Source organism: Parasteatoda tepidariorum, chromosome 9 (genome assembly GCF_043381705.1).
Source record: "Parasteatoda tepidariorum isolate YZ-2023 chromosome 9, CAS_Ptep_4.0, whole genome shotgun sequence".
Classification (NCBI taxonomy): Eukaryota; Metazoa; Arthropoda; class Arachnida; order Araneae; family Theridiidae; genus Parasteatoda; species Parasteatoda tepidariorum.
The window spans coordinates 6995950-7011416 of NC_092212.1; the positions used below are offsets into that span (position 1 = coordinate 6995950).

Here is a 15467-nt window from a genome sequence, read left to right on the forward strand (position 1 = left end):
TACACAACAAACTACGGAAAAAAGTAGCGTCTACAGAAGGTTTAGTTACAGTAGTATAGCGACTATAGTAGTAGTAGCGAGGTACTTCCTACCGATGGTCGAAATACGTACATTACCGTTTGTTTTAATTTTTATCTTTAAATTGTATAACTCTGTGAACGGAGCTGATCCGGACACATAAGCAGTTGTAAAAGCGACACAATCGGACTTTTTTTTCTAATCCGTAAACCATCAATCTGTTTTGTAAGTAGATTGTATATTGGACAATTGCATATTATTGTGGCGATTGTGTGTTTGAGGAACTCAAATCAAACGGACGGAAATGAGTCAAATTGACTCATATCCTTAGAGATAGGTATACCACCTGGAGAATTTCAATATTTCCACGCTTTTGAAGAAAATAGCCTTCAATATATATTTACTTCGATCAATGGTTAAAAGTCATTACTAGAGATAAAATAAAAATTCCAACGGGTTATATAATTTTCCTTACAAAACTCGAAATGCATCAAAATGATGCGTCCCGTAAACCTAGTGTTAAGAGCTCAGCAGTGAGAGAAGGGGAACAATTCGGCGTTGTTTATAAACTGATGTCTGCGAAACAAACAAAAATTCTCAATATTTTAGCTCTTAATTGTCTCTATAAAACTGGATGCTGGATGCTGGATATTGGGGTTATCTCGGCGTTTGGCGCGAAGCTCCACTAACCGATTCATCGATTCTGTTTTGTTGTATTTTGGGAGGTCCTATATATCTTTGAAGTTGTAGTATGTTGTAACAACAAGTCAAGTCCTTAAGGAGTAAATCTTTAGTTTTGAAGGGAAAATCATCTTTGGATTGGGGAGATCCCCTTGAGTAGAGTTGTATGATATCTCTATAAAACAATGCAAAAAGCAATAATGAGGAAAGTTATTTCATGAAATGAGTGGTTGCATATTTCGAATCAAATTAAGCAGGCCTTTTATTTCGTTAGCTACCAGCTGAATTTGAAAGTATGACATTAAAGTTATTTTAGAATCTACAGCTGAATTTTAAAAGCATTATTCTTTTAAGAGAGATTGATTACATAAAAACTGAATCATTTATATTTGTAGTAATCACAAATGAATCAATTCTTTGAAAAACGGAGTGAAAACGAGGTAGTTTTGCTGCAATTTTTTAAACTTATGCATGGTTTGCAGAAATTTTAAAAATGTATTTTTCGTGACCTGCTTGCAATGTGTTAAATGGTGAAATCTTAGTAAGAAAAATATTCTGCCAGAATGAAATTAAATTTTCTAAATAAAAATTTGAAATACAGCAAAATACAAAATTGTGTTTGTGTTTTTTTTTCCAGGTGCCTTTGGAATACAAGAAATACTCTGCGTTCCTCAGTGTTACCGAACTACCTTTGGCTTTAGAGAAAATTAATCCTAGTGCGGATTCAACATTGTAAAATTGAGATTGCACATTGGTTTTTATTTTCACCCGTGAGAAGATGGCATATTCAAGCAAATTGAAAAATATCAGCATGCATACTTCTTTTTGTAAATATGAATATAATCTTCAGTATTAAAACTATTTTGTGTATAAANCAAAAGAAAAATGAACCACCCTGTATAACTTTTGATGTAATGATCGGATCTTCAAGCTCTAGAACCCAATCTTAATGGTTTGAGAGGGTCACCGCAAATATGTTAATTAATTGCTGCAGACGATATTTTATTTAACCAAATCAGGCACAAAAATTCAGACACTTTATAGTTCCTGCGAAATCGAATTTTTAAAAAGACAGTTATTTAAAGTTCTATTTCTCAAAACCCATTCGACCGATTTTTCTAAGCAACTGACGCAGATCTTATTAACGCTCGTCCACAGCGGGATTCTCATTGCTTACGTTGTAGGGCCTACTGCGGATTTGCACCTTTAAATTGTTTATCTTTAAATTGTATGACTCTGTGAATGGAGCTGGTCCGGACACATAAGCTGTTGTAAAAGCGACACAATCGGACTTTTTTTTTTATCCGTAAATCATCAATCTGTTTTGTAAGTAGATTGTATATTGGTCAATTGTATATTATTGTGGCGATTGTGTGTTTGAGGAACTCAAATCAGCATTAAAAGCATTATTCTTTTAAGAGAGATTGATTACATAAAAACTGAATCATTTATATTTGTAGTAATCACAAATGGATCAATTCTTTGAAAAACAGAGTGAAAACGAGGTAGTTTTGCTGCAATTTTTTAAACTTATGCATGGTTTGCAGAAATTTTAAAAATGTATTTTTTCGTGACCTGCTTGCAATGTGAAATGGTGAAATCTTGCAATGTGAAATCTTAGTCACAATCAATGTGCAATGGTGAAATCTTAGAAAGAAAAATATTCTGCCAGAATGAAATTAAATTTTCTAAATAAAAATTTGAAATACAGCAAAATACAAAATTGTGTTTGTGTTTTTTTTTCCAGGTGCCTTTGGAATACAAGAAATACTCTGCGTTCCTCAGTGTTACCGAACTACCTTTGGCTTTAGAGAAAATTAATCCTAGTGCGGATTCAACATTGTAAAATTGAGATTGCACATTGGTTTTTATTTTCACCCGTGAGAAGATGGCATATTCAAGCAAATTGAAAAATATCAGCATGCATACTTCTTTTTGTAAATATGAATATAATCTTCAGTATTAAAACTATTTTGTGTATAAAGGATGGTTTATGAAAGAAAAATAAACAGTACTGAGGGAAAAAAATTGGATTTATTTTGTGTACATAAAAGTGATCAATGAAGTTATTTAAAATGTTTGTGTTTGATTTTTTAAATAAAAAAAAATACAGTTTATTGTTTCACTTTTAGTTTTTTGTAATACTATCTTACAAGTTGACAAACGTTTTCTACCCTTTGCCGCAAATGTATCATGTTTTTCATTATTTTGTACTAATTTAGGTCAAAATAATTTAGTAATAAATGCTGGCTATATTAATATAAAATAATAAATTATTTAGCATTAAAATAATATATCTGAGATTGACAGAGTGGAACATCGATGTCTTTTTCTGTGTTAAAGACAAAATCTTCAAAACACGGTTCACTTCGAAACAATAATTTTGCAAATGTGCAGTTATTTATATCTAAAATAAATAGTTATTTATCATTGAAATTTCTCTAATTTACTAAATCAATTGCTGATAAACTTATTGAATTAGAAGGGGGAAAAAATTTCAAACTACTTATTTCGTATTTTATATTCTAATACAAATAAAATACTACCTATAATCAAACTGTATTTTTTTTTGCTGCTTTTAGACAGTTTTTATAATTATAAAGAGTAGCAAAATATATTTTATATGTTTTCTATATGTCATGTTGTGTTATCTTTATTTATATAGTTTCTTCAGGAGGGGCAAACTGCTTCATATCTCCAGGAAGCTGTTTGCTTTCTAACTTTTCCCTCAACTTATTTTTTTTTTTACCTGATGTGTCAATCCCAGATGGATGGTTAAAAGGCCTATGTGAACTAGCACATATCCGAAACGAACGATGAAGATATTGACCTTTCTTTATTTCTATGAGCAACTTTAAGGAAATTTGGTAAAAAAATAAAAAAAATAAATTGGATGATACGTTTAAGAGAGATGAATGGGTATAAATTGTTTGTGTAATTATTTGTTAACACATTGCTGACCGGTCTCAAGTTAACTCGTGTTTTCGTTAGCAGTGATCTCGTGGTGACTATTTTAACAAGTAATTTTCCTTACTTTTCAAGTTTTACTATTTAATACTAAAAATTTATTATAACTTTACGAGACCTTATACAATTGCTAAATCCGTGACTGTGGTTCACAGGTGCCCACTGGGTTAAGCGAAATGAGTAACGAATAAAGCTCAGTGCCTGCCATTCGAAAAAAAAAAAGAATTGGTAAACTTTTGTATCATTACACGACGTAGGTGAATGTTATACCTTTTATCATACAAAAAAGAAATACTAAGAGTTGAATAATAAATAAAAAATTTTGAAGTTTATTTTTATTGTTTTACTTCCACATTCGCTTTCAAAACTATAGCCGGGCACATGGGGTAATTTTCAGAAAAGTTGCCGGTCAGCAATGTGTTAAGTAACGGATATATTTTGTTACCGTGTTGAATGCCACGCTAATTTTTCATGGCTTACTCGTCTAGTCAAACGGTAAATAACTACAAACTAAATGTTCAATTATTAGACAGATTTTGTTACTTTTTTGAAAGGTTTAGCAAGACATAGTTATTGTCTTGTCTTGTTGGTTGGTCGGGGTGCCAGAGGCCGAAATGGCATTTTACCCCTTCATCATGAGATGAGGTGGAACACTGAGGTCAGGAGCATAAAGCTAAAGATGAGATGGGGGGGGGAATGGCTGATTGCCATGTGAGGAAAAGCTGTGAGATGACTTGAAAATGAGTTGAGAATAATAAACAAAAATGAAGTCCACTTTGCNCTGGTTTCGGATTTTCTTAATATCAACGGATTGATTGATCTGGTCTGACCCCGTCAGACCAGATGAGAATTATCAAAAACAACAACTAAGAGTTCAATCACCTATTTCTCACTCATTTCTTCCTGCCCTTCCGAGAAAATGTTTTCTCTAAGAGAGCTTAGATTTTATTTCACGTGTGAGATTTGAGATTTCTTCTCGGAAGGCTCAATGAGAAAAATATATAAAAATTATATTTTTAATGAAACTGGTACAGTATACAATTTAAATAATATGTATTTTTTCAGTTAGCTTTAAAGTCTAACATTGCCCAGATAACTTGTAGTAGACGTTGTTGATGTTACTAACATGTTTCTTCTAGACATAATCTGACGGAGTGTGACCAGGTCTGAGAATCCATTGAAATGCATGAAATCAACAACAAATAGGGAGGAAGCATTGATGCCTTTCCTTAAAAGTGCGGTGCAGTCTAAGATGTGTGAAGTTCAGTAATGATGGCTTTTAGCGCAATGTGGCTAGGTCTTTCTGCCTTTAGAAATATAGTAGGCACTTCACACGTTAAATGCAATGGGGGTCACCGGTGACCGGCAGAGAATTTGATCGTAGCACCTCGTGGGTCAACGGTGACCATCGTAGCCAAGATTAATAGAAACACATAATTCGAGTAATTTTTTTTAATACTATTATCTTTACTAAAATGGCTTGAAGAAATTAATGCAATATAGAACACATAAAAATAGTTTTATTTATATGCACAGATATGCCAACTTGCTCCGGACAGCGAATAAACATTTTCAAGTGGTAGTTTATTAATTGTGATTCTTGGTTTAATATTTTAAATTCAGTAGAATTTTACCCACCACTATTTCTAAACAATTCGTAGGCGTCTATAATTCACCACTTTTTAACTAATATGTCTCGCTAAACATTTTAAAAACTAGCAAAGTCTGTCAAATATTTGCAAATTTAGTTTGCAGTTATTTACCGATTGGCCTGATGGGCAAGTCATGTAAAATTAGCGGTGCATTCAACGTGTTAATGAGGCCGGTGGCGAGAAGTGAGAGGCTGCTGTTAGACCTCCAGTTGTAAGGAAGTGTTAGAGAAAGACCCGGCTTCATACCCTTATGCAAGTGATGCTGTGGAGGCAGAGAGTCCAACTGCTCCGGACACGCCAAAATAGTTAAATAAACGGTAAATAACTACTAAACAAATTTTGAATTATTTGATTATTTTCTCTTGCGTTTTAAAAGATTCAATATGACATGAGTATGTGGTAAATTATATAAGTGGTAAATTATATAAGCCTACGAATTATTTAGAAATAGTGGTGAATAAAAACCTACTAAATTGAATTTATTAAATCAGGAATCACAATTGAAAAACTACCACTTTAAAATATATATTTGCTGTCCGAGCAAGTTGGCATCTCTGTGGAGGTGAAAAATTTTCAGTTTTGTGTTTTTATTCGAAATAGTATCTCTGAGCCAGTGGAGTAAAAGTAAGGGAGTGATGTCTTAAGCCTTCTTTTGCAAGGCGGTCAGTTACCAAGGCCATTGTCAAGGTTGTCAGCAAAACAGTAGTATGACCATTACATTCCCATAGATGCTCATAAGTGAAAGGGTTCAATGGAAATGAATATCATGTTGATTGGAAATGATCTTTAATTTGTTTATAAATGAAATAGTTGTTGTATCCAGTTGCTCAGGTGTTGAATGGGGCCGCGGCTCTCAGTAAGTATTAGAAGATTGGTATGGTCACCTTCATTCAGGACAGCTTCAAGTCCATCGTCGATTACTAACAGTTCACTTTGAAACACAGAAAAGAAGTCCTGATTATATGTTTACCGAGAGAAAATCTGTCTTGTCTAGCAGACATTAAACAAAACTATTTATTCATACAGAGAACTCGCAATTTTATGAAACTTCTTTATTTTTTACAGGGGAAAATTGCTTTAATTTATAAATCCGCGTACAATTTATTAAAGCTTTTAACTAGTTTAAAATCAAATTACTGGGAGAAGCATTATTTAACTAGTTTTGGTGTTATAGCATCAGTTTGAGATGATAGCTCAGTCCCATAGAAACAAATGTGTCAATTTCAGGGGAATTTTCCGTCCCTCTAAAAACTCAAACTCATCTAATTGAATTTTGTAACAAATATTTTGGACTTTACTGTGCAATTATTTGGAAATCTTCATACGGTATGCTAAAAATATATACTTTCAAATTAGCTTGTGAGTAAGAATATTTTTATTAGTCTTCATACCAATCCAGACAGTAATTAAGTCATGACAATCATCTGTAACTCTCAGCCCCTATAAAGCCCGTTTCTTCGGGGGTTCTGCACAGTAAAATTAATATGAGTAGAACATATATACGCATTACCCTCAAATGGACTGTGTGTAATATTTTCCTTTGAGAAATCTGTGAAGATATTATGAAATCTTGCCTGGTCACATTTTTCTGCCTTACTAAAGAAATGGGCATTCAATGAGGTAATATACTTAGAGAGTATTTAAAAAATTAAGTCGTGTCTTAAAGTTTGATTCCTGACTTAGTTCTGAGCATTTGTAATTGATCGTAATATTTTATTCTCTACAATGTCAAGCTCATGCATCGAGTGATCTGATGCTGTTCACTATACTGGTGAAGTATGAGATTCTATTAAACATGTGGTTTGTACGCAAAGTAGTTTCTTTAGGTGAAGTGGCATATTTCAGTGTTTTCTTAGAAGTCGCCTCAGAGTTTTGAGAGCTCCGACAGTTTCTCACATGATTCTATGCACTATACTTTGTTTAGTTCGCTCTTAAATAGCAAAGTTATATTTAAACCTTTACTGAAGTTAAATTAAGGAGATAATAGACACTAGTTTACTCATTTTTCCCCTTATTAACATAAAATTTAAATAGTTGCAAAATTGTATTAGATTAATTTTAATAGAAAATTTACGTCAATTTATTCTGATGAATGCTATTAGCAATACCATACTATTCATTACAAGACAAATTTGCTTGGAGGAAAAACAAATTTTCAGAATCAAAATCTTCAAGGTATAGGTTTGCGATCAAAATATAGTCACAGGTCACTCTGATAATATTAATATTTTATTTCAACCTGGCGAAGGACAGTAGCAGATGAATTAAAAGCAATTTACAAGACATGGAGTCAAACACAAATAATGACATGGAAGCCATGATTGAGTCCTTATGCGGCAATTTAGAGTAAGGAGAAATATTTATGTATGAATTTTATATACACTTAATCGTCCAAAAATGGTGATCTAGAGTTAGACAGTAACGCCTACTTTCTCTTCTTTGCTATACTCTGCAGTACGAACAGATGGCGTATGGTAATATCATCGTAAGTTAAACCAAGAGCAACGTAAAAAAATTTAAATATTCAAAAATCTAATTTAGGTTAAAACTGTTAAAATTATGTGAAATTTCAGAACATTTGGAGAAATTCCTCTCTTATTTAAAAAAAATATTTCAACTTGATATTAAGATTTTCTTTCAAGCGCTATGGACGGTTACACATGAATTAAATGCAATCTGCAAGATATGGAAGAAGTCAAACACAACTGGCAGTAAAAGAAAGCTCCAATAGTGAGTAAAGAGGACGATATACCCCATATTTTTATTTATTTCTTTTTGACAGTGAATCATCCAAAGAGCGATGACTATTTTATACGCACAGTCACTTAATCGACAGTGAATCACCCAAAAATGGTTTACATGCATTAAATAGTAACGCCTATTTCCACCACTGTATGAACAACAGAAGGCATATAGTCTACAATATGGACGGCAGAAACATTAATAATGAAAAAACAATGGCATTCTAGGTGCACGACCGATGAGTTCATATTCTCCGCGGTTGTCTGCAGAGCTTGGTTGTTTAGTTCCCAATTACACCAGTCTGATACATATGAATGGAAATAAAACGGATGAAGAAGGCTATGTACAATATTTACACTAATTACAATACATTTTGGACAGTATATCATCGTCTGAATAGAAAAAGGCTATCAATGGATTGTGTGTAATAATTTAAATTACGAATTCTTTTCTCAAGATATCTTTAAATTTTTACTTGCAGCATTTTCTGCTTTGATAAAAAAAAATTGGCATTTAATGAGTCAATATATTGTGAGAGTTTTAAAAGATTTAAGTCAGCTCTTAAAAATTAATTCCAAACGTTGTATGGAGCATTTGTAATTAAACGTAATATTTTATTTTTTTCAACATCAAGTTTATTTAGCAAGTGATCTGACACTGTGCTGGTGAAGAAAAAGTGATTATCGATCTAATGGTTTGTACTTATAGTAGTTTCTATAAGTAAAGTGGTATATTTAAGTGTTTTCCTATGAATGGTATCGGAACATTGAGCACTTCTCAGGTTTTTTGAGATAATCTCTTTGATATGTTCATTCTATGTAAGTTTATTATGAATGTCAGATTAAGGTGTTTAGTTTTTCTCACCACTGGAATAGTTTGGTTGAAGAATTGTATTCTTTCAGTGAATTTTGCACTAAATTTTGAGTTTTGATTTAATAATGAATTACTTTTATCAGAATTTATAGCTACACACCGAGTTTTGTACCACTCCTCAATTTTGGTCACAAAGCCTTAAAATAACAAAGTCAGAGTTTAAGATTTTTGGACAGCTGGCGTGTCATCGACATAGAAGATTGGAATCTCCATTCTTCTTTGGGAAATCTGATGTAAATAAAATATACAAGGCGGGCCCAAGGATACTTCCTTGGGGTACTCCGGCATATATGTTTCTGACTGTACAGTTCGCTTTATTTAGTTTGCTATGTAAAGTTCTATTTGTGGTAGGAGTCTAGTAGCTGAACTAAGCCTGAATGCAAATTGAAACTATGTAATTTTACTATAAGGCCTTGATGCCAAACGTAATCAAAAGCCTTAGAAACCTCTAGTAGTTATACAGCTGAGGTCTGTTTTGATTAAAAGCCATTTGAGAACTATCTAATAAGCTACTTAACAGTTGAAAGCTTTTTTTTTTCATACTGCCCTTTGCTGTTCATCGAGTAGCTCCAGGAAAGGTTTTAACTTTCTAAGGTCAACAAATCTGTCAAACTTAAAAGGAACTGAGTTTTTCCGAGGCCTATGCACAGTGGGCCAACATCCAAAGTTTCGTGGCCAAAATTAGTATTTCGATAAAATTTGTTGGGTGTTTTTATTTAGGGGTTTTTATGTGCAGGTAAATTGAATTCATAGTTGAAATTTTCGAATACACTAAAAATACCCCAAAAAACAAAATATCGGTTGATATACGGCGAGTAAAATAAAAAAAATAATATAGTACGTTTAAGTATCTAAATATATCAATGAAAATATAATAAATTGCGTAATTTTATATTAAAAGTGAAAAGCAAATTATAATTCCGATGTAATAGTACAGAATATCGCGAATTAATTACAAAATAAAGCGAAAGCATGAAAAAAACATAATTTTTGTTTTTCGGTATATTTAGTCCACCTTCGCAATACTGGCAAAATGGGGTAGGTTTTTTCGAAAGAAGAAACATCGCAGAAGACAACAGAAAAAAATTTAGCTAATTACCTCGTGGAACTTCTTGGAACTAAGTTTCGAAAGTCATTCAAACATTGTAAAATGTCAAATGATAAGATGTAAACTATAAATTTGTCAAAACATAAGAGTATTAACAAATCCAACAAATTGAAAAATTGTACTATAATTTCAAACTAATTACTCTGAAAAAAATGTAACAGTAAATTAAAATTCCTACATATATTTCTGAAATAAAAATATAAAAGTTACATTAAAAAAAAAATTTCTTTTTAAATATTTTTCATTAAATTGTACTCTCATCGGTCCAAAAAGTGAATTATAATGTTTGGAATGATTATGAATACTTAATTTGGGCTGCCTACACATAATTTAGTTGAAAATTTAATTTTTGACTTTTGGCCAAAGATCATGGTCTTCTGAACCACAGTGCTAGGTGTTAAAATCAGAGCAGCTTGCTTCCTTTTGGGGGGGGGGATAGTTATAATGAATACATCTAATGAACAGATTTGTCAGCTGACTTAGGAAACANTCATTTTAATGTTTATGTTACCTGCTCCGTGTGCTTTCTTTATTTTTTGATTTTTGATAGTAGCTTTAACTTCGCCATCATTGGTAGGAGTGGTGGCTGATTCACTCATAAACTTCTGTTTGAGATTGTCATTGCCAGATTCATTCTCATTAACGAACAATACTGAAATAGATAAAGCGTTGGGGAGAGTAATTGTTGCTCGATGGTATCTGCCAAAAGTTCCACTTTGCATAATCTGAGTAATATTTAATATTATTTTTTGTGATAGCCTTGTTAATAAACTTTTCTTCTCTAAAACAGGTTAAATTTGTTAAAAAATTCAGAAACTTTCGTGAATTTTCCTTTATTTTGGAACTTTTGACGAAAAAGAATCTATGAAATATCGTAACTTTATTAACGTTCTGAGAATCAGAGTGAATTCTAAATCGTCAAAGCAGACAACTCTGTTTTTATTGCTTTGTCATTGATAAGACGTAATGGATAATAGTTTCTGAGAAAGTATCGAGTTAATCCATCACTGAAAAATAAAAAACAATACCTAAAATATTATTAAAATATCTACCAGTTAAAAGCTACAATAAATTTTTCAGATATTCTAAAATTGTATAGGCATACCTGCCAACTCTTCCGGATTTTCCGGAAGATTTTATTTTCATATTTAAAGTGGTTGTAAATATATACTTTTTTTTTCTTTTATAAATTTAATTTTTAAATGATTTTGATCACCACTATTCTTACAAAAATTAAGCACATATATTTCCAATCCAAGACCCACTCCTATAAGGACTTGATTCTCTAAACATACTACAACTTTGAACTATTTTCGTCATTCCACATTATGACTAAACAGATCCGATGAATCGGTAAGTGGCGCTTCGCGCCAAAGGCCGAGATTAATACCATTTCCAGCGTCATGGTTGTCAACTTAAGTTTTCGCAAATACAACGTATTTCTTTGCTTCAAATTGAAGTTTTAATTCCATATTAATACCACTGGGAAAAATTATAACGGAAAGGATTAAAAGTTGGCAGGTAATGTATAGGCCTTCGGAATCTAACTATTTTTCTACACCGAAGGAAATAACTTCAAAAAGCCTTTTGCTTGCTGCACTTTACTAAGTGGAGAGCGAAAGGTGTACAAGTTTAGTAAATGTTTATTAAGATCGACGACAACCATTTATCTCGACAAAATTTTTTCTAGTTAATTAATTAAATCAAATTTATCAATCAAAATTAAATCAAATCAATCAAAATTAAATCTAGATAGCTCGAATCGTAAGTTATAAATCCGCTCACTTATCTCAGCTTACTCGATCATTATATTAATTCACAAAAGCTGTTTTCCTGTTAAGAAAAAAAAGCTTACTAAGCATGGAGAGGCATTCGACGTTTTGAGCGAAAATGAAAACATAAGATACAGATGTATAATTGAATTAAAAAATTGTTCCACCGTGTAATGATTTACTGATGCTCCCTCAATTTAGTAGAGATTAGTAGGCGTTACGCTTCATAGTATGATTATTTATCACTCTGAGAAAGTAAGCGTTACGTTTCGTGGTTAATAAAAACTTTTCGAGATCAAGTCACCGATTTTTTATTTAAAAAATTTTTTTTGTAGAACCGTTCTTCATAAAAAAAATTTTACAAAATTAGCTGAATTAATTTTTTTACAATTTTCGGATTACGATTAGGGGACAATATTGAAATTTGACACGAATTAAGAAAAGGGCGTAACTACTTATGGTGGTGTGAATGTTAAAAATATTAATGTCTTTTTAACGGATGAGCCATTATTTTTTATTTTATGTGTCATTACAAAAAAAAAAGTTAAAACTATGTTATTAAACCATTAAATAAGCTGAAAATATTTGAATATGTTTTTACAAAATAGAGCAAGTTGACATCTCTGGGAATAGTATATTAGCGTAAAAGATAGCGTTTCACTTTTAATGTATTAAATATAAGAAATCGTTATGTTGTCTGTTTGATCATTCAACAGAGTTCATTGAAAACAATTTTGATATTTTGCTTTAATTATGGTCCGAAGACAGCATCAGTAGCTTGGTAAATATATTTAACACTAGAAAGACTGAAACTTAGTATACAGGTATACCTATATTGCCCAAAAGCAGTCAAAATGACAGGATTGTAAAGAATAAATAATGTGTAAAGAAATGTGAAAAAAATAAATATTGTGTAATTTTTTAATATTTTTCATATTATTTACAGTTTTATAATAAGTTATTATTAAATATTAACAATAAAAAAGTTATATGTTGTACAAAATTCTAAGAAATTGTGTCATTATATACATCATTGCTTTTCTAATTGAAATTAAACGCAGTCAAAATGACTTCTTCAGGCAATCTAGTGTTAAAAAATCCCTATAATATTTTCATTGTTCACTATATCTTCTTTCTGGAAGAAATGAATGGAGACTATCTTATTCTATGTCTATATATTTTTAAACCATTTACGTACAAAAGATGTAATTTAAAATTTTTATGTATGAACCACTTGTTAAATGAAGCATCCTATCACATTCAATTTCAAATCAGATTCTTTTTTTTTAACATTTATTCGAATGAATACTAAGTGTGCCCACTATTGTAGAACGTTGGGTGGGTAAGGAAAAGGGAGATAAAATATTTCAATTTATGTCGCGCTATTTTAACGTCATATGTTTTTAAATATGCGCATCTTTACTTTATGAGTGCGGATAGTAAGAATGAAATGTATGTGATGTGTGTGAGACATTATTTGATTTAACTTAAGGTACCTTAAAATTCGATAAAAATTATCAAAATATCGATTTGTGTATTTTTATATATTTGGATAGTAGACATCATAAGCTTTGAAACAAATCAAAAATTATTTAAATTGGACCATTTTTTACCGAGATATTAGCATTTTAGTTAGGCCACGCCCCTTTGTTTACTCATGCAGGTGCTGAAGTCAGCAGTTGAAAGCAGACGTATTTTTAGTTTCGGTTTATGCTAATAGCTAATTATTACAGATAATCTTTAAATTGTTTGATTTTAAAATTGCATTTGTCCTACAAAAAGTAGCAGCATATTGTCCTAGTTGATAGATTGATTTTGTTTATGCTTTTATTTGGTTTAATAGACCTGTTATTGCCGTTATTTATCATTAAGTTCTCCAATATTTTCAAAACAACTTTTTTTCAAAGTTACTATTTTTGTTTTATCTTATTTTGCTTCTGTTACGTTGTACTGATTGTTTCATTACGCTTCTCTTTGTTTTTGTTACATTTTTATTTAATTTTGTTATTCAATATTGCATTCAATTTCTTCTAAATGGAGAAAACCTAAACCAAAAGAAAACGTGCTGCTTCTGAAAATGCTAAACTGAGATGGTACAAAATGAATCTTCACAAGATTCTTCTATTACTATGAGCTTTATTTCTATGAGCAACTTTAAGGAAATTTGGTACAAAATGAAAAAAAGAAAGAGGATGATACGATTAAGAAGGATGATTGGGTACAATTTGCTTGTGTACTTATTTGTTAACACATTGCTGACCGGTCACGAGTTAACTCGTGTTTTCGCGACCAAGCGTTGGTGACCAGTCACGAGTCATACTAATCATGTTAGCAGTGATCTCGTGGTGACTATTTTAAAAAGTGGGCGTAATTTTCCTTACTTTTCAAGTTTTACCATTTAATACTACCAATTTATTAGAACTTTACGAGACCTTATACAATTGAAAACTATTGAATCAGTACATGGATTTGGACCAGAGATTCTCGCCATTGAGACTGCGTGGAGAACGGTTGTGTTATAGCCAATCGCCATTACTATAATGACATCATATCACAGATTTGGCCGTGGCTGCGAAAGGATGTCTATCCCAAACCCTTATCCAACTCTCGACCTAGGAAAGATTAAAGAGGATTTCCAAAATTACGCCAGTAAAATAGCAACTCCAGAATAACATCGACAAAATGATCAGAGTACGACGAAACTACATTGCTGATATTTCTAAAAAACTCGACAGAGGATGGAGACACAACGAACAAGAAAATGAAAGTCAAAATCGATGCGCATTTATGCTTGAACGATACTTGGAAATCAAGGAAAAATGGACTACTGAGGAAACAACAGCGCCAGTGTTAACTGAAGAGATGGAAACATCAACCGAGCCAAATATTCCCCAGCAGACCGAGAACTTGATACCAGTAGAAAAGCCTGATACTCCAACTAGTAACAAAGCAAAGCCCTTTTTAGGGCCAGAAACTACAGACTCAAACCCCCTCCCAGAGACTGAATCACAACCACAGAACTCCATCGACATGGAAACTATTGATACTACTCCTCCGAAACGGAGAAAGAAAAAGAAGATGGAAACTTGCGACAACTCGGCGTCGCAAGCCCATAAAACACCGGACGGTGATAACACCCAGCCTGAACCAACTCCTACTCCCGCAACACCTGTGGAACCAGTACCGACGAAACTTGAGAAAGAACCCGGAGCCGAGGTGACGATGGACCCTCCCGATTCCACTCCAGAACCTAAGGACTCTCAACCGAGTAGAAAATTGAAAACCCTTATCAGAGGATTGAAGACTGATTCCGAAATACCTGAATTGGAGAAATACCTAAAAGAACTCAAGAGAAGTGGCCAGGACTTTAGGCCCCTCCCACTTTTCCTCATCATCCAATCGGATACCAGAGTCAACAGAGACATCTTTAACATCAGTTCTATGCTAGAGAGAAAAGTACAGCTAGAGCGTTTCCGAGGGAGACGTTTTCAAATTCAATGCTACAGATGGCAAAAATTCGGACATACCTAGCGTAGCTGTACAGCGGATCCCGCCTGCCTAAAGTGTGCTAAAGTCCATTACTCGTATGAATGTACGAAACCTATCTCAGAATCGGCAACCTGTTTCAACTGCAACGGTGAGCACCCAGCTTGT

The 15467-nt window shown here is 32.5% G+C and overlaps 1 protein-coding gene across 1 annotated transcript in view; it reads left to right on the top strand.

The window, feature by feature from the left end:
- Window positions 1-1567, top strand: part of LOC107440531 (cytochrome P450 3A8) — a gene marked incomplete in the record, with an annotated part of 38978 nt that extends 37411 nt beyond the window's left edge. The window contains 1 exon segment of the mRNA XM_071184918.1: window positions 1337-1567. Within this exon segment, the coding sequence (XP_071041019.1) occupies window positions 1337-1435 (99 nt within the window).
- Window positions 1568-15467: the final 13900 nt, after the last annotated feature.